At 39.3% G+C, this 25,358-nt stretch overlaps 3 protein-coding genes across 3 annotated transcripts; 1 reads left to right on the top strand and 2 right to left on the bottom strand.

Annotated features, from left to right (window-relative positions):
- Window positions 1-15: 15 nt before the first annotated feature.
- On the bottom strand, window positions 16-10,277 carry jpt1 (Jupiter microtubule associated homolog 1). Its single transcript, XM_005808719.3, has 5 exons — window positions 10,057-10,277; window positions 7,810-7,952; window positions 4,138-4,286; window positions 2,935-2,965; window positions 16-603 (listed from the first exon to the last, which is right to left on the bottom strand). Exons 1-5 carry the CDS (start codon window positions 10,110-10,112, stop codon window positions 458-460), a joined length of 525 nt encoding a protein of 174 aa, XP_005808776.1. The 5' UTR covers window positions 10,113-10,277; the 3' UTR covers window positions 16-457.
- A 751-nt stretch (window positions 10,278-11,028) lies between these two features.
- Window positions 11,029-18,008, bottom strand: sumo2 (small ubiquitin-like modifier 2). The gene is made up of 4 exons (XM_005808720.3): window positions 17,907-18,008; window positions 16,165-16,296; window positions 13,678-13,749; window positions 11,029-11,760 (listed from the first exon to the last, which is right to left on the bottom strand). The coding sequence occupies exons 1-4, from the start codon at window positions 17,925-17,927 to the stop codon at window positions 11,698-11,700; spliced, it is 288 nt and encodes a 95-aa protein (XP_005808777.1). The 5' UTR covers window positions 17,928-18,008; the 3' UTR covers window positions 11,029-11,697.
- Window positions 18,009-18,635: 627 nt separating this feature from the next.
- Window positions 18,636-25,298, top strand: nup85 (nucleoporin 85). Its single transcript, XM_005808722.3, has 19 exons — window positions 18,636-18,790; window positions 19,251-19,341; window positions 19,913-20,075; window positions 20,205-20,275; window positions 20,364-20,407; window positions 20,917-20,986; window positions 21,097-21,218; window positions 21,371-21,505; window positions 21,861-21,983; window positions 22,198-22,329; window positions 22,418-22,524; window positions 22,609-22,692; window positions 22,787-22,852; window positions 23,029-23,180; window positions 23,299-23,416; window positions 23,512-23,612; window positions 24,061-24,212; window positions 24,785-24,886; window positions 25,087-25,298. The coding sequence occupies exons 1-19, from the start codon at window positions 18,758-18,760 to the stop codon at window positions 25,183-25,185; spliced, it is 1,965 nt and encodes a 654-aa protein (XP_005808779.1). The 5' UTR covers window positions 18,636-18,757; the 3' UTR covers window positions 25,186-25,298.
- Window positions 25,299-25,358: the final 60 nt, after the last annotated feature.

Genomic DNA, 25,358 nt, shown 5'->3' with positions numbered 1-25,358 from the left:
AAACCCAGCAGATGCAATTTCATATGAATCTTTATTGTTTTTAGAAATCCACACATCAAATCTTTTTTAGTTTTTTTTTGTTTTACCATTTACAACAGAGGAAGGAATGAGGGACAAGCTAAGATCATGTCATGCCTTTCCCAGCAGGCGCGATGCACTACAGGATGGGCTGAAATGGGAGGGGTGTGGGAGATACATAAAGTGCTTTTGTCAACAGTTTTCTTCTTTCAATAGAAAAAAAGGATCAAACAAAAGGTTTGAGGGTGGAGTGAGAGGACATGAGAGTCCATGGACGTGACGGCACGGGAAGGAGGAGGACAAGAAGAGACAGTGACATGTTGATGAGGAGGAAGACAGTGGTGGGGGGTGTTTTTATCTTCAAAAAATTTAAAACAAGAGTGATTGAATGAAAAAAAATATATATATAAAAAAAGAAAACAAAGAAAAAGGAGTTGTCTCAACCCAGAATGAGGCTGGATTTGCCACCAGGAGGGTTTCTCCGACCGCCTGCGGCAGCGTTGGCGCCTCCCGACGGGTCAGGGGCCTGTGATGTCTCCTTCTGCTCGGGCTCCTCCAGCTCCCCCTCCACATATTCAGGGCTCTCTACAGATACGGCAACAATAAGAAACCACAGGGTGCTTAAGTTTAACTGAATCTGACCACAGACTGCTAATTGGATTACAGCAGATATAATTTAGATCAGCGGCTGAAGATGTGCTCCAGACATTCATATGAAACCACAGCTGGTCTACCACTGCTGCTGCATTGTGGCAGAAGGATGTACTGGTTTTGTAATGGGCAGCTGATATGAGTAGATCAGTACCGACTAACCAGAAGCTGACCTTTAGGGTCAATTCATGGTCATCAATGCACATTAAATGTTCAAAAATCAAAAGGTGTTAACATGAAGCAGCAGACAGAAAATTTCTGAAAAACAAAAGGAGCATTGATGGTTGATTTATCTGAAACTGAAGAGTTCAATCAAAAACACAAAACAATAGGCTTAGTTATTTGCGAGGAATCAAACTTATTTTTGTTTAGAGTGTGACTCTGGAGGCCAGCTGGTTGGTCAACAACAGAGCTGACCCAGAAATAAGCATAAATAAGAGTGTTTGTGTGTGAGCAGCTTTGCCTAAGCGTACATGCAAACCATGTTGAGGCCTTGAGATCCTTTTTTATCTGAAGTGCTGCTGCTTTTCCACAGTAGGCACCAAGCATGGTGTAAAAGTACAGGCACACCTTGCTAAAATAAAATATTATCAAAAAGTTGATGGATTGCAACAATTCAATTCTAAAAGTGAAGCTTATTCTTTAGATTTCTTGCACATAGTGACATATTTTAAGCATTTTTTAATCAATTTGAATGGCTTTTAGGTTGATACAGAAATGCTGCGTTATGGTGGATACAATTAGTGTCTTGAGTTATTGACAGTCTACAGAAAAATTGTAAGCCAGTATATGGTCACTTCAAAAGTAGTTGAATAATTAGAGACTGTATTCAAGTATGTTAATGGAAGGTTGAGTGGAAGGATAAAATGTCAAGGGGATGAAGAAAGACACCAGAGTCAGCAATGCAGATTAGCTGACAGGTTGGAGAGCCTCTCTTTACCCAGTTGTAGCACTCTGCTGGTAAGCTAGCAGAAAGAAGGCTAACATTAATATTCTCATGTTTACAAAACAAATGAACAAAAAACTTTCCAACTAAATTGTTGGAGATATTTCCAGTTTTGAAAGAGAAAGACTACCAGTGTGGAAACTGAAGAAGCTCCGTGTCAAAGTAATGCTAATCTGAAGCTACATTAGCGGCCGGTCTTAAGCAACAGAACGCTTAGCTTATCAATATAAATTAAAACTGCATAATTCCGTGCACAATAAAAATGCTTAATTCATTTACTACTAAATTTAGCAGGTATTCACTCCCAATTATTTAATTAAAATCTATTAAACAAATCTGATTTCTGGTATAGATGACTTTATTGTGCTGAATCCATCTTTAATTTATGCACTACTATGAGTGATGGTTGCTTTTCTGATTAAACTAAAAGCAATTAGTTTCTGTTCTGCATTTCTGAGTAAGTACGTGTGAAATTTCTATTTATCCTATTATACCATGAGATTCCTATAACAGTCCATGTCTAGTAAACACTGTTTGTCATCACTTTTATCGATCTGAAAAGCAGAACTGACTTGAGGCCTGACAGGGGAAGGGCAATAGAAGCAGCTGTGACAACTGTATTCGTTCTAAGTTAAGGGGCCCTTCGCCACAGACAGCAGGACTGCAATGCGCGGTGAGTGCGGACGCAGATGTTCTGATATTTGACCTTTCTAAACGTGTCCGTCTTGTCTGCTCTGAGTCATCGCTTCCTGCTAGCATACGGTTCAACCACCAAAACAGGAGTTGGATTGTGTTCAGAAACTGAAATTCGCTGCCAACATAAACGCAGAGGAAATGCTTCACATAAAGGCAACAAAAGTAGCTTTAGTTTCAATATTTTCATTCAAACCAGGCTGCAGACCCCTGTTATTATCGGAGGAGCCAGCCACTCAGTTCAAATCTTGCACCTGGTGATTAATGAAAAGCTTTTCATACTAAGTGAAGCCTGCCATCATAAAACAGCTGCTTGACTCCAGATCGCCGTGCCATCATGACAGGAACAAACCACATCAAAGAGATCATGTGTTGTTGACTCAGAAAGGGAGAAGTTGAATCCTGTTTTTGTTTTGTTTTTTTCCCCTAGTAAAGACGAGACAGCTCTCCACAAGCTGATATTGAAGGGGCAGGAAGAGTAGAATTACCTGGTCTGTTTTGGTACACCATGGAGCCTTTCACTGAGTAATCCAAGTCATGCCCTGCTGTTTAGTCACAATCATCCTGTGACAGACACTTAAAGGATTTGTTTTTGTAAAAACAGCTGAGGAAGTCAGGGTACTTACCATCGTTTGCTTGATCCTGGCCGTTCTCACCCTAAAATATCAGAAAAAGAAGGGACAATAGTATCAAACTGGTTATCAATACATGACAATATGCTCTGTTTTGTTTATTTATTATTATTTGTTTGTTTAAACCCAACATTAACTGGAAGCTGATGGTTTGTGAATTGATTGTGTCTTGGTGTCTGCTCCTTATTTTGAAATGATTTAACTATAATGATAATGTAGCGAAATAGTGGAGCAGTTGGTAGCAATGTTGCCTTACAGTAAGACGGCCCCGAGTTTGAATCCCAGCCTGAACTCTTTCTGCATGTTCTCCCTTTGCCTGGTGCTCTTGCTACTTCCCTCTGTCTCTCTAAATTCTCCCTAGGTGGGAGTTTGTGATTGCATGGTTGTATGTCTCTATAGCTATGTTTCTGTCCAACTTTTATGAGAATTTTAAGCAAAGAAGAGAAAAAGGAAATGTAAATTAGGCATGTTTTCATCTGGTTTGAAGCAAATCGACCAGTAATTTTGTCAGATGTTGACTCTACGAATGACTGTAATAAGATGCAGAGGCTGCAAACTTGCATGAAGCACAAATCTCCAAAAATTAACAGAGTTCATTGCTGCTACAGTAAAAGTAACAACTCAGGAAGCCAGAATACAACAAACAATGAAAACCATGTATCCTTTTTCTTCCACTTCACAATCAAGCTCCACTTTCCCCTGGTTTATCATGCAAAATCTCCATAAACGTTCAAGCTGCTTATAACATGACAAAGAACCTTTGAACACAATGGGTTAAGTTTGGCATATTTACATGACCGATTGATTAATGTGCATTTTCCTTTTTAAATAAAATAAGTGTGAAAAAATTTCTAGGACTATGAATACTTTTGCAAGACGTTCTGAATTTTGTCACCCTTTTATTTTATTTTCTTGGAGGGATTTTGTTTCAGTATGTCTTCACTCGGACTGCTCTATTAAGAAATTCTTTCCATGTCTGACAGTGAGGACTCTGTGTGAAAAACCAAACCTCTGCTGGGATTACAAATGTCAGCGCATATTTATCTGAAAACGTGGATTAGTTTCAAAAAGACAAATTAAGCCACCCGTTCCGACTACATTTTCCACTGAAATAGATTTTTATCTGTGATCCCCGGGCCCAAATAGGCTCCTGCTCTGTTGTGGAAACAGAGAATAATCGCTGGAAACGACGGGTACCTCTCGTCTCTGGTTCCAGATCATGGCGGCTCCAGAGTTGTGGATGGTGGTCAGCTCTGGCTGGGGGTTCTTAGGGAAGAGGAGAGGCTGCTGGACCCTCCTGAGGGGGGCTGAGGGCTCCCCGCACAGGGTTCCAGTAGGAGCCCCAGCTGGATGTTGAAAGAAAAAAAAAAAAAAAAAACACGACTTAAAACTGTGAGGGAAACATCCAGATTAGCACTTCTGCTGAAGCTAGACAGGAAACACAAACACGGCTTTAAAGCAGCAGATTCATACCATATGCGACTAATCCAATTAGCAACAAAGCCAAATCAGGACTAGACATGTCCAGCTCATAAGGCTGCACGTCCCTCAGCAAGTCTCATCAACTCAGCTTTGATGGAAAAAACATCAGCTTTACAAGAGCATCCGACTGAAATACCTCACGCTGGAAATCGCTGGGAACCGACAAGGAAACATCACCAAATCTGAAATGCAGTGGAAGGCGTCCAGACAGACAACCCGAGCGCCAAGACCCACATAACCTCGTGTAGTGCCTGCAAAGAGGGCATTAAAACCCCCGTATTGGCCCGCTGTGGAGCGACAGGCGGTGCTACCCGAGGCCACGTAAGGCCACCACTATCATCCAGAGGTCTGGGGAGGGGACAAGCTGTCTTTGTGATGACGAGAAACGTCGGCTGCCGGAGAGCCAGACGAGAGGCCGCCGCTGCTGTTGTTGTTAATGGAGTAAAGTGCATCATCACAAAGAGTACATACCCCGACAAGGGGCTCGTTCATAACTCAATATTTCTGAGCCCGATCAGTTAACTGCCCGTTGGGCAACAAATGTGAAGCATGAGAGGATTAAACTGAAGAGATTGATGGATTATACGAAACAGAGCATCCTGCTTAACTTTATGGATCTCATGGGTCCGAGGCATAAACGCATGAAAGCAGGGAGACAGGAAAGGCAATTGTGTGGTTGCTGCTCGTCTTCGTTTCCTCTCTTATTAAGAGTGCGCTCATCATGTGGGAAGAAGCTGAGGGCTCTTAAACATACCAACCAGCTCTGGAGTTATAAAACGCTAAAACATTAACCATTACCGTGCCGAACACGAAGAGTCGCTTAGGTAGAAGTGAACCATCAAACCTATGCAACTCTCATTAAATGACTTCCTCTTCCTTCTTTCCCTTTATCATTCAATTTAAGACACAGGAAGTTATGGGAAATTAATTACCAATTATAATTGCTGGGGTAAGTGACACTCCTGCTCCATAACTTGCATTTAATCAATAAACCAATAGAAAGCTTCTTGTGGAGTATTTTAAAAACAAACTGGATGGCTTTTCCCCCCCTCATTGTTGAAAAAGATTGGAGCACTTCTGCAGCTTCTTCCTAACTGGCTGTAATATGGCTCCAGATGGCGGAGACATATCCAGGCCTTATAAAACGCACATTTGATTATTTACCATGGAATCCACACAGCGCTGCACGCCAGATAAATGAGCGTTCACACAGAAGCCTCGCAGACTGAGAACGGTGCTTGTAAACCGAGCAGTAAGTTACCATAACCCCCGAATAAAATCAATATCCTCCTCCTCCTGCTCCTCTCCTTCTTCCAGTTGTGTGCGCTAAAGTGGGGCAAGTCTGAGGAGCTCTTCTAAACTTGACACGGCCCCAAGTGAAACAATGCAGGCAGGAAAAGGCTTTACTGTAATCAGCTGCAAGCTGTCTAAGACGAAAAGGAGCGATTTTAGGTCAGATTCTTGTTTGTGCCCAGAAAATTCTGGAAATTTCACTTTTGTCAAGACTGAAATTTTCTTTCTCTCCCTCAAACAACCATTATCTTGAAAAAAGCACGGAAACCATCGCATGCTGAGCAGTGAATAATGACGGAAACTTTCCAGGCTTTCAAACCACTCTCAAAGGCATAAACGTCAAATCACATTTAAGCCTCCGTGGCTGAAAGTTTGCAGTGACCTTGAGCGTTCTCGGCGCCCTTTGCTGCCTTATTACCCTCTGCTGCATTCACTTCCCTTCTCCATGTGCAAGGCCATGCTTTTCACCAAGTGATACAGTTTTCCTGTCTTTCCACTGCAGGCTCTGATCTACAGTCTTTATTTAACAAAGCCTAGCTTCAAATTACCCTGGTGCCAGCACTCCAGGGCCCTTTGGCTGCAACAAATGTGGGAAACTCCCTCTGATGAGCAAAATGAGCCTTCAGTCTGCGTCTTACAGTACCTAGCAAAACTATATTTTCCCCTTGACTTTTTTTAAACTTTTTTACAGCCAAAACTTGATGCATTTTACTTGAATTTTATGGGATAGACCAACACAAAGAAGTGCACAACAATAAATTGGAAGGTAAATGATACCAAATTAATTAATTTATTTTTTTAACAAAATAAAAATCTGGTACATTAATATTCAGATAATTTTACTCTAGTGCCCCAAAATAAAGTCTGGCAACTTTTAGAAGTCACTAGATAAACAAACAGACTTAAACTATCCGCCATTTAATCTCTGTATGATTTGTTTAACAGTCTTAGAGGTTTTCTAGAGAACAGTCAACAAACAGCTTCATAAAAACTGAAGAGTACAGCTTACAGGTCAGGGAGAAATCTGTAGAGACATGTGTAGCAGAGTTAGGTTATAACAGCTGATCTTTGAACGTCTCAAAGCACTGTTCAATCAATCACCACACACACACACAAAAAAAACATGGAACAAACAAATTTGCACAGGATCATCTACTTAAGCCAACATCCCAGGCTACGACTCAGTGCAAATATTTAGAGGAGCAGCCAAGAGAAGCACGGTAATGCTGGTGGAGCTGCAGAGGTCCATAGCTCAAGTGAAAGAAGCAATAGACATGGGAGCCATTAGTTCTATATTGTGCAAATTTTGCCTTTATTAAATAGTGGCAAGAGAAAAGAAACATAAGAAGACCCGTTTCAAACTTGCCACAAGCCGTGTAAGAGACATTGCAAATGTGGGAGACCAAAACTGCATGTTTTCACCAACATGCAAAATGTTGAAGTATTAAAACTAACACAACAGATCACCCTGAACACATCAGTGAAACATGGTGGTGGGGAGATCATGCTGTGGGGATGATTTTCTTCAGCAGGTACAGGGAAGCAAGTCAAAGGTAGAGGGGAAGACAGCTGGAGATATGGGCTAATCCGTTCAAGGCAACAAGGGACTTCAGGTTTACCTTCCAGCAGGAAAACAATTCATAATGAAATGAGTCAAAATGTTGAAGTCTAGACTTAATTGACGTTCACAAACTCTGTTCATCCTATATACCTGAGTTTGTTTTGCTAAGAAGAATGTGTAAATATTTGAGTCTCTGCATGCAAAGACATACCAAATATTTATCTGCAGCTGTAATTGTATCTATTGGTGGTTCTACTAAAAAAAAATAAAAAATGACTCAAAGGGTCTGAAAACATACATGACACATTTTCCAGATTTTATTTGCGGATATACTTTGGTGTCAGTTCTTTTCACTTCACAATAATGCACTACTTTGTGTTGATCTATCATGTCAAATACATTGTAGTTCGTAGCTATAATTTGACAAAAATATTCCTTTCAAGGGCTATGGACACTTTTGTAAGACACTGTATTTGCTCCCACATCTTTGTTTAAGATGCATGCAAAACTAGAGCGATGGTTGATCAACTTACTTGGTGGATTGTTTCTTCGATGAGCATGGGGGTCATCGGGTTCTGCAAAGATGCTAGAGGCCATCTTATTCTTGCGTTGGGGGGTTGAGTTTTCATCTGAGCCGAGAGAGAAGTTGGACTCCCCACCAGGCGGCCGTAGTACCCTTGGGAATTAAAAACAGACTGTAAAAATAGTCTGACGGAAGGCCGTAACATCTCAAACAAAAAACCAGCTGTGCAAAAATCAATGACTCAATAAACAAATAAAACATGGAGGATGCTCAGACTCCCCCCATACCCTTTCATAAGAATACCAAACACAGAGAGCAACCAATGAGTTTAAGCCGCGGCTGTCAGCCGCTCAGTCAGTCACAATCTCTGCCCTGCAGCTGACTCCGCTTGCCTTTAATCGCAGACTTAGCAAGCTAGCAGTAGCCTCATCTTACTACAGATTCCTTTGCACTGACACAAAATGTGTAGTTCATCGTTATTAAAAAGAGATTTACCCAAATTTTGTGTTTCTGTTGGATCAAACCCCAAGAACAAAAGGCAATAGTTGAAGGTTGAGGAATTATAGGAAATCTATGCGTTCAACACATGAGAAAAAGCAATGGTCACTTTTCAGAGACGCCTTCAAAGTTTACTGTGACAGTTGGGGTGGATGAGAGATACCAATCTGCTTGCACAGCCCATGTCGGACCCCTCCCTCTTTTTTTAAGCAAACTCTCCTCTCCTTAAAGTCCCTGAAGCCACCAGCTGACACACAGAGCAGCTGTCCAAAAGGCCAAGCAGGCAGATGGGAACCCAACAAACACCTCACCTCCTCAAACCATACAAAGGAGATCAACTAGAGTCATGGCTGCACGCCACTCCTCACTGAATTTTTTCCCCCCCCTTTTTTTTTTCGTCCCTCACACACACTGCTGTGACAATAATGCCTAAACCAGACTTTACCTCCAGGCCAAAAGAGGATGAGCTCATGGTTTCCACATGGATTGTGATGAGAGGGGAGAAAGCTGTTAGCAGCATGGCAGATGACCCCACCCTAGACCCAAACTGCAAATAATATCAATAAAATAATCAACTGCTTGGGAGCAAGAGGGCAATTTCGTGAGCAAATGCAGGAACTCCACAGCTAAAGATGGTATCTCTGATAAGGTAGGGGTAGGAGGGTCTTTGATGGCCTACAAAGATTAGATCTCTCCTCTTTGTTAAACTCACTGCCCTGTGGGTCTTTTTTTTGGACACAGCCACAGAAATGACCAGCGGATTGTTAAAAAAAGAAAAAAAAAAAAAAAAAAAAGGGCTTTAGAGACCAAAAGCAAAGAGCTAAGATAAGATTTACAGGCTTAGTTAGCCCCCACCCAAGTCCCCTGCATCACCCAAAAGCAGCTTGCAGTCTCAGAGCCCACCCCCAGACAAGTATACTCTCAAAATTATTGACAAAATTAAGATAAATATATGGACCCTGAAGCCATAGAAAAGTAAAGAAAGGTAGCAACTCTTTTTACTGCAGAGGGGGAGGAATGCATCCAGACATGCATCACTTACAGGAAAAGAATGCCTGCATGCTTTAAGGATGAGGTGTTTCTTTTCTAAAAGAGAAAACTTTATTTTTTTCACAAAAAAAGCACTCATTCATAAACAAAGATTTAGAAAAAATAGCCATCAAGAATAAATTATGTATTTTTCTTCCACTTAGATCACATCAAAGACAAAGATATGCAGACAAAAAGTCTAGTCAGTCACATGCTCCGACTTTAGCAGTCAAAATACACCATTAAGAATGTGAAAAAAATACAAAAGGCAAAAAAAAAAAAAAAAACACTGTAGTTTCAAACAACAACACATTTAGGAATTAGAGAAATTTTAACTGAAACTTCAAAACAAACAGATTTTAAAAAAGGCTTGTCCACTTCTTCAAACGAAAGCGAAAAATCTCGCTTTTCTTTCTTTTTTTTTAAGTCCAGCTCTCATGCCCAACGCCTACACAGCAGGCTAACCAAACTAACTTATGGTGGCTAAAGGGTATGGTGCTTCTGCGACCCAATAAGATTAACTCAATTAGCAAGTCTATGTGACAGTTTAGCTCAATCCAGTTATATCCTTCACCACCACCATTAGCGGGCTGCCCTTTAAACGAAGCCAGAAAAGAGGCGTCTGCTAGCCGAACGGTTTCTCCCCACATCCCACTCCTTTTGTTCCTCCATGGAAGATATTCAACTGCCCCTTTTTTGGTTTATGTCTTTTTTTTTTTTTTTTTTTTACCTGGAACTGCTTTTAGAACCGGGGTCTAACCCTTGAAACGTGGTGGTCGTCGTCATCTTCGAGGAGCTGCTTCAATGTCTTGGCGGGTTATAAGCAGTAGTCAAACTAATAAAAAAAAAAAGAAGAAATCCTCCTCGTTGCCCGCAGAGAAGCGAAGGGATGTAGACTCCACCCGAGACTGAAAAAACATACGACTAGCAGATCCGCTGTTTCTGCGGTGCCAGGCGTTTAGAACCAGCCCACCAGTCAAATTCCGCGCTCTGATTGGATGTGAAAGCGCAGTACTTCACTCTCATTGGATAAGAGGTGCAACGGTCAAACCTCTTGATGGTGGCAAGAGTCAGTGAGCAGGCAGCCCACATCCCTCAGGCCATATTCTATATCCACGTTTCTCAAACTCTGGTACAAGTGCCAGTTGGTGGTACTTAGGCTGTCTTTAGGGTGTGTATTTATGCTATTAGTAATTCTTTGCAAAGCATATACTGCATAGAAACAGAGTTTTTCAAGCTGAGTTGACCATTTGAAACTTCGACAAACTTTATTTTGGAAAGATTAAATCTATGCAGTTCAACGGATTGTCAAAAATAATCTATGTTGGACTCCAAATTGTGCCCCAAAAGAGAACAGGGTTCTTGAAATTAACTGTGGGTGTGATGAAAGAACACACAATGCATATAGGGGGTGTGCCCCCCCCCCCATACCTCTAGAGTAAACATTGTGCCATGTCAATGTCATTGTAGAATATGATGCATTTGAATGTACTTCCATGAAGTTGTTTTAGTCAAGAATATACTAAAATATGTATTTCCCTCAACCATAACTCTAAAGGCAACCCTAAATATATTTAACTACAGGTTTGTCTGTTAAATCCCATAAATTGTTGTACATACTAACATTATATAAATTCCGGATAGAAATTTCATTCTTAGATTTTAAAATGTATTCAAACAAGTAAACCTTCAGGGGGGCGAAAAAAAAGACAATAACTTTATTTTAACAGGCATTTTAATAAACAATACAGCTGTATATTTAACTGAAACATCCCTTCAACCTTCCCAAAGTTTGAAGTGGTGAAGTAAAATGAGTATTCTTAACATCCAGTTCAATATAAAAAGTATATAATATTTTTTATATCTGATTACAGAGTTAAACAGCAACCAAGTCATGTTCCCAAAGTGGGTGCACTGCTCACCAAGTGACAGCCGGTCCCAAAACTGAATAGCTTAAGAACAGATTTGCTAGACAATTACCAAGCCTAGCACAAAAGTATTTAATCAGTTCAGATGACTTTCATTTTTACCTGCCCTGGATATCGTTCCGAGTTCTGCAGCTCTGCAGAACAAACCCTTCAAACTGGGATGGGACTCCAACAAATTTACCACAATACAGCATGAAGTAAAATAAAATTTAAAAAAAAGAAGACAATGTGTTCAGGGTGTAATTTATGTACAGACAAAAACAGTAACAGGGGGGCATGAATAGAAATTCTTTACAGCAGTTTTGTGAAGCAGAGAAACTAAAACCTCTTCTGAAAGAATTAAGTTGAGACTGTTAGACGAGTTGCAAAGAGCTAGCCGCTGGGTGTGAACGGGCCAGGGAAGTCGGTCATGTTGGAAGCGAAAAGGTGGCAGCTGTGGTTGATTAGATCAGACCTCCTGTCTGTTGTTGGAACACGTCGATCGTATCCTCATCTTCCATTTCCAACTGTGAAGAAAAGCATTTAAACGTGTGTCACATGAATTTCACATTACTGCAACGTAAGACCTCTATTTTATTAGGATTTTATCCAACAGGTAAAAAGCAGAGGTCTTAGCACTGATTTTTAGTTGGATTTGGGTCTGGACTCTGACTAGGTCATAACACGAGGATGTTTTGTTCTAAAATATTCTATTGTAGCTCTGGGTTGTACGAGTGATTTTCTAGCTGTAAAGTCAACTTTTTGGAGCCTCTAACAAGTTTTCTTCCATGATTGTCTTATTTTTAGCTCCATCACATCAGCTCTTGTCAGCTTCTATGGTTTTCTTTTCACAATGAAAGTCTTCCATTAAAAGTCAGATTTGTGGAGTGTGTGACGAGTAGTTGTCCTATCAACATATTCTCATACATGAGCTGTAATCTGGTTCCCATATTTTTGAAAACGTTTTTGCACAATTACATAAGAAGAACAAGTAGTGGATTATTCTCTTTAACTCCTCCAGGGTTATTGTAGGTATGTTTTATGTTTCCTTAATTAGTTCTCCCCTTGCCCAGCCTATCAATTTCAGTGGGCAGCCAGGTTTGCACTTGTGCCATATTGTTTTCAATTACAGATGATGAATTAAATAGTGCTCTGGGAAATTGTTTGATCACCTAGCCCTGCTTTCTCTCTAAGCCCTCTCCCTGGCCTATATGATGTGTTCCTTGGTCTTTGTAATGCTGGTTATTCTCAAAACTTCTCTAACAAACCTTTGAGACCATCACAAAATAGCTGGATCTATATTGAAAATAAAATTACACCCTTAATACCTTGAAGACCATTGGTTGCACTAGACTCAGTGGAGGGTTACCAAAGTAAAGAGGGCCAAATTAAAAAAAAAGGTATCGTTTTTATTCTACTTCACAACTGTGTTGTAGTCTGTGTTTATTTATCACATAAAATCTAAATAGAACATATAATGTTTGGGAATATTATGGTGACAAGATGTGAAAAGCTTCAAGTGATTTCAAAGGCACCGTGTATAAACCGCGCTAAGGTACACGACATGACAGCAAAAGCCAAATGTCAAAGGGTTGCATTTATGTAGGGTGACCCTTTGCCCTACACAACATCAATTCTTTGGTCTGCAGACATCAAACAGCAATGCTGGCCACTGAAGCAGCAAGCTGCATTGGCCATTCGTGACAACACCCTGCAATGACAGACTTGCCTCCCTTTGCAAAACCTTACAATAATGATTTATGACGACTTCCACCACAAACTGCCTTGAGTGTAACTGGCATCTGTCTGCAGAGACATATTCAACATAACAGACCAACTGAGAGTGAGTTTGGTGCATTCCCACTGCCTGAGGTGTTAAGGCTCATCATGTCAACCCCATGACCTGAACAAAGAGAGAATGAGGGGCAGGTTGCAACCCAAAAACATGTCTAGCAATTAGATTTGTGAATATTTATTTACTGTTTAGTTTTTTTGTGAGTGTATTTGGGTTACTTTAATCCTAGGATGGAAATCAAGAGTACAATAATATACTCTTAATAGGAAATGTAAAAAAACAATGTAATAATTCTTCATGACTTGTCAATAATAATATTTATATTATTAAGCATAATATAAACTCTAAAGAGATTCACAAACTAGAAGCAAAACTAAATTATAAATTTGAACATGGTTGGAAACAAACAAAAAAAAAAACAACAGTTCATTTATTTTAAAAAGCCTGTGTTTTGGTTAGCAAGAAATATTTGGTCTTTATTCCCCACAACGTGACAGAGCAGAGAAGTGTTGATCTTTTTTTATTCTTCAAAGTGTAATAACTTGTATATCGCTGCAAAAAGACTCCCTTCAAGCTCACTACACAGTTCTTTCTTTATTCAATAAATGCTCCAGATGGTTGAGTTATTCTGGTTGTCATTCAGACTTACCTGTGCTGGTGTGTCTGTCTCATTTATTGGCTGTCCGTCAAATCTGAACCTGATTTGCCTCATCGACAGTCCCTGGGAAGGCATAAAAAACTTGTTCACATTGCAATTCCTCATTAGCAGGTCCTGCTTAAGTTGCATCCTATATACATGCAATAGCTTAAGTTGGCGTAAAAGCAGACATTAATCAAAGACCTTTAAAGGACAGAAAGATGTTTTACTACGATAAACGCACAGCAATGTAATAAATGTGCTGCTAGTGGGTGGGGTTTGCGTCAAACAACACATTTGCATGATTTTGCTTCAGTAGCATTAGCTCCATATTCACAAAGACTTCACAGCTACACAGTAACAACCATAGAAAACACTGCAAAGCTCTGCAAAGCAGAACACTTCATATCAGCTCAGCAAGCACAATGCAATTCTGTGAAACATAATAGTAATGGGAGGTAGCAGTTAAAAAACCCCTTTTGCACACATTTAAGATAGTTAACCTTGTTCAATGACAAAGGACTCTTTATGGTCTTTTATTAAAAAAATTTTATACTTTGCAACAAAGACAACTCCCTTCCCCTTATGTTAACCGTCTCCGCTGATGCTTTGAATTGTTTGTGTCAAGTTTTAGGCATGACAACTGCAGCTGAAACAAGTTCTTTTATTCATTAGGCTCAAATACTATTAACTTCTAATTAGTGATATGAAAACAAACAGTGGGCAGGTTTGGATTAGGACACCACCGTTACTTTCTACAGTGTGACAACTCACTGGGTTGCAGGTCAGATAAAAATGTAACTGCTGTAGGGTTACATTTTTACTTGGCACCTGACTTGCAGTCAAGGAAACTCTTAACTCTTCACCATGCAGTAATATTTTGAACAATTTATAGAATAGAATAGAATAGAAGTACTTCATTCATCCCAGCAGGGAAATTACTTCGCAGTTACAGCATAGAGACAAGACACAATAACAACTACCACTGAGTAGTAGTAAAAAAAAAATGCAGATATGTATATGTAAATATATGTACATATATGTAAATATATGCCACAGTGCAGTTGTGCAAAATCGGACTGATTAGTGCAGAACAATGATTTAGCTTTTATTGTTTGATTTCATGCACCGTACTATTTGAGTACAGTCTGCGGATTGCCCCTTCCTTTTCCAACATGGCTGAAATGCAGTGGATAAAGAAAGGTCCATAAAGATATGGAGGAGGAAGTTTGGTGTGGAGGAAACTTGACTGGCCTCCACAGAGTTCTGGCTTCACCTCAACAGAACACCTTCGGATTGAATTTATGTGGAGGATGAAGTTGAAGAGTTGAAGCTGTGATAGCTTCAAAGGTCGACCAACATCATTTTAACCCCATGAATTAAGAATCTGACATTGGTTTTATAAAAGCAAAATAATCCAGGACTAAAATGGTGAAAAAGGGATAAATAAAAACAAATCTACTCAGACTTGAGATTTAAAACTAAGCTGGATGACAAAAATGTTTTTCAAACACTGACAGAAAAGACTAGGTTGACATGGGGTCTTAAAAGTAAAAAAAAAAAATATCAAGAGGCAGGTCAGATGTTAGATTGCCACTTTTCAGGTCTACACAAGGAGAGACATAAAGCATGACACTAATGGTTTACTATTTATATAAAAAATATGGGTCAATTTTATGGCTTTAATTTTCTGTATTTGAGCCAAAGTAAACTGCATCAGATATGACCATATTTTGCTAAAAGATGGCCTTCAAATCTTAATGGTTCCTCATTCTAAAGTCAATTAAAATTAAATTAAAGTCAGTTAAAGTCAATGGAAACCTTCATTTGAAGTTCTTATGAATATATTCTGACATGATTATAGTGACAAAAATGACCATTTCAAATTAGAACCTTTACCTCATAGCGAATAAGTGCCTTGTGTGTTGTGCAAAGGTTAAAAATCATAACAAAACTGTTTAGTTTCTGAAACAAGTTTGGCAAGAACATATTTTTGTGGTGGTGTTCTAAAACAGAAACAAGTCCCTATGTTTATCCTTTAACGTAGAGATGTGGTTTCTGTAAAACCCTGCACAACACTTACAACCTGATGGTGCTGGCTGTCAGTCAGACGATAATCACTTTACTGTGCCAACATTTCTCCATTGTGATTTCATTCATGACAAATGCTTTAATATACTGGAAAAAGTCCAGGTGCAGTTAAATAAATCAATAGCACCTCACAGGCTTCAGCATCGACACAACAAACCAGAATACTTCTATGAATCTTTGTTAATGTTAACATTAAATGACATCCAGTAGTTTGATATTCTATCTCTAGATGTGGCAAGCAAATGACAATCCTCAGTATTAAATATACATGTATGCAATACAAAAGATCTGTAAATAGTCTCTGGGTAAAAATGTAAACGATCGTATGATTGCATGTTTTTGGTTGAGAATTGCTGGTAATAAAAAGCAACTGCACAGTGTATTGCATCCGAGAGGCTATTTGCCCACCTGTCTGTCACAGTAAGCCTTCATGAGTTTGATGAGCGGTGTGTGTCTTTTGATCTTGAATTGGACGACAGATCCATCCTGTCCAGCTACCTTCAGGTTTATGTGTTCGTTGTTTTCTGTCTTGACGCCCTCCTGTCAGAAAAAAGTGCAGAAAAAAGAGGTGAGACATAGAAATTAAGAGGCATTGTTAGTAAAAGTTGTGTATTGCGGTTTAATAAGACAGAGCAGGTGCATCATTAACCTCACACTCATGTTTACAGTGGGAAAGTTAATTATACAAGATTTTAAATGTTAGTTTTTAAATAAGTCTAAAAGTGTGGAGTATATTATTCAGCTCTTTTTGAGTTGAAATGTTTAAAACCATCTTTTGATGCAGTTACAAGTCTTTTGGGGTATGAACCTCCCAGCTTTACACTTCCAGAGACTAAATATTTGCTTTGCTTCTTAGCAAAATAGTTCCAGGTCTATAAGTATGGATGGAGAGCATATGTTTACATCAACTTTCAACTGTTGCTAAAGATCTCTTTAGGTGTAGAATCTGACTGGGTCAGTCTAATATATCGAAATGCTTTGCTAAACCATTCTGTTTTAGTTTTAGCTGCTTGGTCTTGTTGGACTAGGGATTATGTTTTAAAGCCTAATCTTGCTTTACATTTCTCCACAATCCTAATTCGAAAATGACTTGTGTGTCTCCTGGTCTTTTCTAAAGCTACACAATATATCAAATAGTAATTTTTAACATATTCATATTTGCAGTATGGGAACTCCACAAGACTGCTTACATGCAACATTTGGTAATCTGGGTTGACTTAAGCCATTCTTTACGCCAGCAAATGATGGAGATCAGATCAGAAAACTTAGGGAGAATGGAGGGGCACTTGTGATGAGGGAAAAGAAACAGCTTAGCAAAGAAAATATGGGTTATAATATCATATATCCTAACATTTTCCTAATGTTGTTCAGCCCTAGTCTTCATAAATATTCACAACTGTTCACTATCAAACCTAAGACTTTACAGAGAAGCAATATTTACTCTGAGAATAAATTACACTAAGGTAGACTGTACAAATTAGCTGACTTCTGAAGGTAACCTTTCTCTATAAAACAATACAAATGGGCATGAATACTTTTTCAAGGCACTGTAAACAATTACAAAAACAGAGGTAAAGTCATTACTCATTTGGGCCAAAAGCCCACAGAAATGCAAAGATCTATTTTCATGAATCAAGTTGTATATTTTGCTGTATGGTAAAATAAAGTTTGTGTAATAACAGAATGTAAAACAAAATTACCATGTGTTGATAAACTCAACTTGTATCTATATTGTAGTGTTTATAAACAACCGTAGATGTCGACTATGTCACTCACAAATGCAGCAGTTGTACTATCATGTCATATCTTATAATGTCATATCATTATTCCTTCCTTTCTGTTGAGAGTAGAAACAAACTACTTTGCATTTACAAGCTACCGGGCCGTAAGGTGGATGATACAATTTGGTCCACACTGAGTGATCAATCAGGGAAAAAAAAACAAAAACCCGATATGCGCGCGTGAATGATGCGCGCTCCCATACCTTCCGGTCTATCAAAGTAGGTATTGCTGATAGTTCAAATTCAGGATGCAACTTTCCAAACAGCCAGAATGGAAAGTGCCGAACTGTAGCGTTTTTCTTTAAGGTTTTAAATCACACCGCTGGTAAAATACGCTGTAATTTTCGGTAAAACAGCAGAAAGGCTCACCTTTGGTTTTTCATCAGCCATGGTCACTCTTTTGGCGCTTCTCTACGCTGCCACACAAAGAATACGGGTACGCGCACGTACTCGTGCCCGTTTAAATAAGTCTGACCGACGTGCGCGACCTTGTGTCAGTGCGCGTTCACCGCACCCTGCGTTTAGTGGCTAAGGGTAGTCACGAGGTGTGAAGCGCAGTCATGGACATGGGCGGGAGAGTCCCACATGCGCGTACCAGAGGTTCTGCTTCGCGTGCACGCGCACAATGATGTTTTCCCCCCGCTTAATTTCGCTTTCTCGGTTTATACGCACAGATTTGCCACAAAATATGTTTCATCACGCTGCTAGTCACACATATGTGTTGTAGTAACCAGTCCAGATCTTTATACAGTGTCATAAATGTGAAGGGAAAAGCAACATGATGTTATTCTTATTTTCACACTGTGTTCAAATGGCCATTTTGTTCCACCTTCTAAACAAGATCTGAATGATCAACTTAAAGCAACACTCTTATATTTCCACATCTGTCGCAAATTTGTTCGCTTATTAATAACTTAACATACATTAAGCTTTTTATATCCTATCTTGAAGTTGGTCCAGACTCTTTGGAACTTTAGTATCACGATTATCTGCGTTGCCGCTTTGCGGGATATATATATAAAAAAAAAAAAACATCCCTGAGGACACGATCGATAGGAAAAATCAGGCATGAGAAAGGCAGCCTTGGCGCATGCGCACCAGCGGCTTTTATTAACGAGAGGCGCGGAAAAGGGACAACACTTCACATGTGTTTAGTAGCATGTATATAGCTGAATTATTCGCAATTTAGACACGTAACAGATCGGAGGCACTGTTCCCTGATGGAGGAAGTAGACGTCGAGCCGACGGTCACTGTAAGTTATCTTTGTAGGTTAGTTTTTTCCTACTCATTTCAGCCACATAGCATTTTAGTGCTAACAAGCTAGCTAGATATCGATACTCTGTTTTGCATTCAGACAGTAAATATGAATGGCAATGGCTGTTAACATAACTAATATGTGCTTTCTGAGTGCAACGTGTATTCAGAGTAACTACTTATTTGCTTTGTTAATTGAAAACATTGGGAAGCTAAATATCAATCACAAGAGTGCAATAAGCAGTTCAAAGTTTTGAAAAATGCTGGCAAACTCTTAAGGGCTAATTGTTGTTCTAAGAAATAAGTTTAACAAGTTAATATATGTTACAAAGAACTAGTGCAAAATCCTTTTTTGAATGCTGTTGCGTTTTAATGTTTTACTGGGAAAACATTTGGCATCTAAAGGCTTACTTCTTGATTCTGTACAGTTCTAATATATGTATGTTGCTTAAATACAGAACATACCAGAAATCAGACATGGGAAGCATATGGGATTTGCCTGGGGTCCTGGAGATATCCTTGTTTATGAAACACATTTTAAACCGTCAGGTAAGTTTATATATTTGTCCTCTTAAATAAGTGTTATACACCACTTTGATTTTTTTATTTTCGTTTTGCATATTACCACGTAAAAAATAATTGTGTTTGGATTTTATGTAATTGACCAATTCAAAGTTGTACAGAAAAGTGAAGTTAAAAGGATAAAATTTTAAAAGTGTAGGCTGCGTTTTTATTCCACCAAGTTAGTACTTTGTATATTCCCTTTTAACCACATCTGCATCTGCATCTGAAATCTTATGGGGGTATGTCTCTAAAAACTGTATTCCAGTTTATTTAAGGGTATCAGATTTACGGGCCTGAATGCAAATCTATGCTACACTCTTCATATTTTTATTTGCAAGGGATGCTGAAAACCATGTGTGCTTTTCATTTACAACTATGCACTAATTTTGTGTTACTATGTCATATAACATACATGGACATTTGTGATTGTACCTTGTGAAAATGTGTAAAACCTAAAGGGGTATCACTAATTTTGCAAGGCACTGTAAAGCCACACTTCTCTGTAGGTTTTCACACTCTTGCTTGTCTTTTTACCTCTTTGGATCCTGTCCTTCAGGTTATACACTGTCAGGCCCAGGTGGCTCCTTCATCCACAAAGTCAGGAAAGATGAGGACATAAATTCTCCTATTTTACGCAAACTGTTTAATGAGTCGCATCACATCTTCGTTGGATTGCAGACAATCAACGATGACCTCCCCAGCAAGAGCAAAAGACCCCAGTAAGTACCATATAGATTTTTTTTAAACATTTTTATTTAGTCCTCTCTCAATGTAGAAAGAGTCAAAAAATATAAGTAATTGTATGATGTGCAATCTAAAGTATGAAATCCATCTGTCACGTTCTATAGATTCGTCAGCATCAGTAGAAACTACAGATCTGTGATTCGGGCGTGTATGGAGGAGCTTCAGCAAGTTGCAGGTAAGATATTGTAAATATATTTTTAAAACAGTTTTTCCTGAGGTTCACTAACTGGATTTTTTCTTTCTATTTTTTTTTTTTTTTGCAGTTTCTACAAGAGATACAGAAAAAGGCACACAATATGGAAATCAGGCATGTATCAGCTGCATTTGTAGCCTTAATATATACTGGGTGGTTGCATTATGGGTTGTTCAAAAGTTCATTTTCTCTTTTAAAAAAAAAAGACAGGTTTTAGTTTTGCAAATGAACATTTTTACTTCAAATACTGTGAAGTATGGTGGTGGCAGCATCATGTTGAGTGGGTGTTTTTGCTGCCGATGTAAAAAGGTTTGTGTGATAAAGGTGGCTTATAAACCTGCCCCAATTACATCAGCTCTGGAGGAATGTATCAGAATTCAAGCAAACTATTGTGTGAAGATTGTAGAAGGATTTTTAAAATGTTTGAGACACAAATCGATGTGTTATCATGTTCTGGCATTTTGCAAATAGAAATGACAGGTAATCCTAACTGATCAAAAGCAGGAAATTGGATTTGTTTTGTTAGACAGACGTCTAACAAAACCTCATATTACCACCTCTCAGGTGTTTATATTTTTGATTTCATTTGTCTAACCTCTGCTTTTTTGCCATTCTTTTCACAGGTTTCTATTCTTTTGGCCATTGAACTGATCTGGAATCTGTGTGAAGTGCTTTTTATCGACGCTGCTCCTGGTGGGTCTAATTTCTATTTCTAATCTCCTTTTTTTGTTGTTGTAAAATAACATGTTCCAATTTAGAGATTTTGAAATTATAGCAACGCTGCACTGTTTGCTCATTCCCAGCTGGCTCTCTCTTGCTTCATCTTTTGGACTGGGTGAGGTTACACAAGGCTGATGTTGACGAGAAGGCCAAGGATGTGCTGCAGAGCGACAGTCCTGCAGAGCACCACAACTACTGGGATGTGGTACGTACAGAACAAACTCTACCAGGTCTGATTTTGCTTATTGCTTCAAGATGTGGTGATTTTCTTTTTTTGTAGCTAGCAAACTTATTTTTCTCTTTTCTAAAAAAAAAATGGCTGAGTCAAATTGCAATTTTCACATGTTGTGTGTGCAGGTGGTGAGTTATGTTCTGCAGGGCAGGTTGGAAGAAGCCAGGCAGATGTTGGTGAAGCAGGCCACACTACAGCCAGCCTCTAGGAACATGTACAAGCTGATGGATAGCTTACTCAGCAAAATGCCTTTTTACAACGTAAGTACAATACGATCTTATATGTTGAGTATAACACTAGGAATTGTCCCACTTTCCCAGTGAGGAGTTTAAGTGTGATGAGTGAATATGTGTGTTGTCTGTTTTTGTGTTTGCCCTCCAATGAACCTTCATCCTGTTCTTTGTGTTTCCTGCTTTTTGGTTAATAACATCCCAGTCTTTCAGTTCTTTATGAACCTGAACAGGGTGGTATAAAAAAAAAACTTGATTGTATTCTTCGGCAAAATTCCTGTTGGTGCAGAAATACGAGGAGCTTATTATTAATTTTCACTGCTTTCTATCAGTAAAACAGATGCCATTGCATAAACCGATTCATTTTCTGTAATATTGCCTTCAGCCTGGCGGCACGCAGACACTAACAGAGTTTGATGTGAAGTGGAGGAACTGGCATGAGGAGGTGGATCGCTACCTCAAGGACAATACGTTTGCCAGCAACCGCCACCTGGAGCTCATCTGTAAGGTCAGAGTGCACACATTGGGCCTTTTTACTCAGATCCCTCAGTAATAGTTGTTAAAATACTCTCAGAAATTAGACTATAGGCTGTTTTTGAGATGATGTATTCAGATAGTTTAACAATATTCACATCTGTGCTCCTAAGTTCTTTGTTTCCTCCATTTATCAAACTTTAAATACATTTTTTATCCTTTTTCTTAACGATTTGTCACCTTCTTAGATCCTGGTGGGTGATGAAGACACTCTGTTGGAGCAGAAGGAGCTGCTCAGCACCTGGTATCACTTTCTTGTGACTCGGCTGCTCTACAGTCACCCCACAGTGAAACCGACTGACTTGCATTACTATGCACAGGTACAGGCTGTTGTATGCAGCTTGCCACGGTTTCTTCCTGCTGCTGTGTGGTTGTTTCATGGTACTTGTGTGTTTGCGGTCGCTGCAGTCGTGCCTGACGATGTTCCTGGACTCGAGGAGCGTCCAGGAGCCTCTAGACAGCATCCTACTGGCCGCCTTTGAGTTTGACATTTATCTGGTCATCAAGGACTGCAGGTGAGAGAATAACATCATATTGATTTACAGAACTTAACCAAACCGTTCAGAAGTTTGACTTTTTTTAACTTCTTGTTTCCTCAGCATTGTTCTCAACAACTGGTGGTTTGTGGCTCATTTGACAGACCTGCTGGATCATTGCAAACTCCTCCAGTCTCATAATCTAAAGTATGGATGCTTTATGATGTGAAATTGTTTTGGACATGACAAGTTTACACACATTATTGGACTAATGTTAGGATGTGCTGCTGTTTGTGTTCAGCTTTGGGTCCAATATGAGGGAGTTCCTCCTGTTAGAGTATGCCTCAGGTTTATTCACTCATCACAGGTATGTTTAGACTCAACCTTATAGTTCATACACTTCTTCCTTTTGCTCTCTCTCTCCCATTGTTTATTTCCTTCTGTCTTTGCTCTCATTTCCTTCCTTCCAAACTCCGTTCTTCACATAACACATAAATAAAATGTTTTTTGATATATTTCAAATGTCTCTCTCTACCCTGAAAGTCTTTGGCAGTGCGCTGTGGATTACTTTGACCACTGTCCGGAGTTGGGGCGAGCTTGCCTCGAGCTGCAGATCGAGCGCGTGCCTTTAGACACGGAACGGAAAGCACTCAAAGTGCTCCGAATTTGTGAGGAGAGGCAGATGTCAGAGCAAGGTAACATTTTGCCTTTCCTTTGTACAACTGTATGCACCTCTAGCTCAAATAAAAACAGGAAGTTGTAATTTATTTTCAGGTATCGTTCAGTCTTGATGCTCCCTTTTGTTTCTTTCAGTGCGGAGTATCTGTAAGATCATGGCTATGAGAGCTCTAAGGAACAACAGACTGGGCTCCGCTCTGTCCTGGAGCATCAGGGCCAAAGATGCCGCCTTTGCCACCCTCATTTCTGAGAGGTTCCTGCTTTAAGCATTGATTACAATAGATTTTTATATTTATGGATTGTAACGACTTTCAAAAATCTTCACAGCTGACAATGTTGTTTCTTTAGGTTCCTACAGGATTACTGTGCCAAAGGGACTTTTTCCGATTTGGATCTGATTGATAATTTGGGTCCAGCAATGCTACTCAGCGACAGGCTCACATTCCTCGGTATGAACACTCAAATCAACACCTTTATTCATCAAACATCTCCCCCTTTTTGAGGCACACGTGTCACTCACAAGTTCAGTTTTCACACTACACTGTGACAGGACATTCAGTGAGTAGTTCTGGTCTCGGACAGATTCCCACTTCTTTCCGCGGTCACATGAGACGCACAAAGAAACTTCTATTGACGATCAAATCGGAGATGTGTTGTGCCTAATGTTCTGTGGCGTTCACCATTACTGAGCCTGACAGGCACCATTTATAAATAAACCCTTCTGCCGAAACATGGATTTTATAACTTTGTATAGAAGGTTCTTAATATAAAACATCTCCCTGGATTTCCATTCAAACACAAAGTTTACCCATGTGTTGATGTGAGAGAGAATCGCAACAGCACAGAAAAAAAAAAATCACATAATAGATGTTAAACTGCTGATTTTTCTTTCGCTAGGGAAGTACAGGGAGTTCCACAAACTGTACGGGGAGAAACGCTTCAAGGAGGCTGCAAAGCTGCTGCTCTCGCTCATGACGGCGAAGATTGCTCCCCGAAGCTTTTGGATGACTCTGCTGACCGACGCTCTGCCGCTGCTGGAGCAGAAGGAGGTCAGTCAGCATGCTCGCTGTCTGCACACTCTAGATCTATGGTTCAGAATTCAAGGAGCTGCTCCAGTAGAGATGTAGTATCAGATATTAAGTTTGGTTCTGAGGTGGATTAATTTTTTTTTCTGTCTTATAAATCATAACAAAGGCAAAATACAGTCAAAATATATAGAGATGTAACAAATATACTTAGTTTGGTATAATAAGGAAGTGCAAATAAAGAATTCCACTTCTGAGAACTGGAAACACATATTTGGCAACAGCAGTTTTGTTCAGCTAATATATTCAATATTACTATTTATTATTTTCTTAAAGCCACACAATATTTTTTAAATAAGTCATACATGCATCTTGCTACATTACAACTTTACCTTTGTTTGCTACTTATGACATTGTCTTAGTAAGTGGACTAATACTTGCTGCATGAATCAGACTTTTTAACCTCACAGATTTTTATTTCCTATCATTTTGTAGATTAAATTGTTGACTTCCAGATTGATGTGAAGAAATTAAAATAAGAGTTTTAGTGTCTTTCCTGATAACAGTATTGGATAACCTTGATTTCTTCTTTTCAGGTGATCTTCTCTGCTGACCAAACCTACGAGTTGATGTACTGTTTAGAGGAACTGACCTCCTCACTAGACACCGCAGCTTCTGGTGGAGAGAGACCAATGCAGGTACACTTTTTACTCTGCTTGTATGACAAAGAGAGATGGCTTTTCATCATCACGTTTACACAAATGATAGCTTCTCTAACAGTAAAGATGCACACTAGTCCTAAAATGTTTGGAGAGCTTAAAGCTTCCATCTCCTGCTGTTTTAGAGTCTAAGAAGTAATGTCTGCTGGATGTTTAAAAAAACACATCTGTGTTTTCAGGAGGAAGATGTGGAGCAGACCAAAGTGGAGCTTCTGAGACTCTCTCTGGCCAGGAATCTGGCCATGGCTATCGTCAAAGAAGGAACCGTGGAGACATGAGGGAGGATCGATATTTAAAACAAAGCTCTTCTTTTGCTTTTCTTTTTGTATTGTATATAAAAATCAAGGAATCCAAATGTGATTTTTGATAATAAAATACTTTTCATGCTGGACATCAACATCTGTTTTGTTTTTCATTCATATTTTGTCACTGAACAAATCACATTTATTAG

This window comes from Xiphophorus maculatus, chromosome 16, assembly GCF_002775205.1.
Source record: "Xiphophorus maculatus strain JP 163 A chromosome 16, X_maculatus-5.0-male, whole genome shotgun sequence".
NCBI classification, from domain to species: Eukaryota; Metazoa; Chordata; class Actinopteri; order Cyprinodontiformes; family Poeciliidae; genus Xiphophorus; species Xiphophorus maculatus.
Note: the sequence above shows the minus strand (reverse complement) of the source record. Positions and strands in the feature narration are given on the sequence as shown.

Bases quoted from the DNA above. Each gene is read 5' to 3' on its own strand.
- jpt1 (XM_005808719.3), bottom strand. From the start codon at position 10,112: ATGACGACGACCACCACGTTTCAAGGGTTAGACCCCGGTTCTAAAAGC. The intron at 2,966-4,137 runs GTACCCGTCGTT...CTGATATTTTAG, and splicing joins TCTGGAACCAGAGACGAGAG to GGTGAGAACGGCCAGGATCA. The intron at 604-2,934 runs GTAAGTACCCTG...CCGTATCTGTAG, and splicing joins CCAGGATCAAGCAAACGATG to AGAGCCCTGAATATGTGGAG.
- sumo2 (XM_005808720.3), bottom strand. From the start codon at position 17,927: ATGGCTGATGAAAAACCAAAG. The intron at 13,750-16,164 runs GTGGGCAAATAG...ATGCCTTCCCAG, and splicing joins AGGCTTACTGTGACAGACAG to GGACTGTCGATGAGGCAAAT. The intron at 11,761-13,677 runs GTAAGTCTGAAT...TTTTCTTCACAG, and splicing joins AGACAGACACACCAGCACAG to TTGGAAATGGAAGATGAGGA.
- nup85 (XM_005808722.3), top strand. From the start codon at position 18,758: ATGGAGGAAGTAGACGTCGAGCCGACGGTCACT. The intron at 18,791-19,250 runs GTAAGTTATCTT...GCTTAAATACAG, and splicing joins ACGTCGAGCCGACGGTCACT to AACATACCAGAAATCAGACA. The intron at 23,181-23,298 runs GTAACATTTTGC...TGTTTCTTTCAG, and splicing joins GAGGCAGATGTCAGAGCAAG to TGCGGAGTATCTGTAAGATC.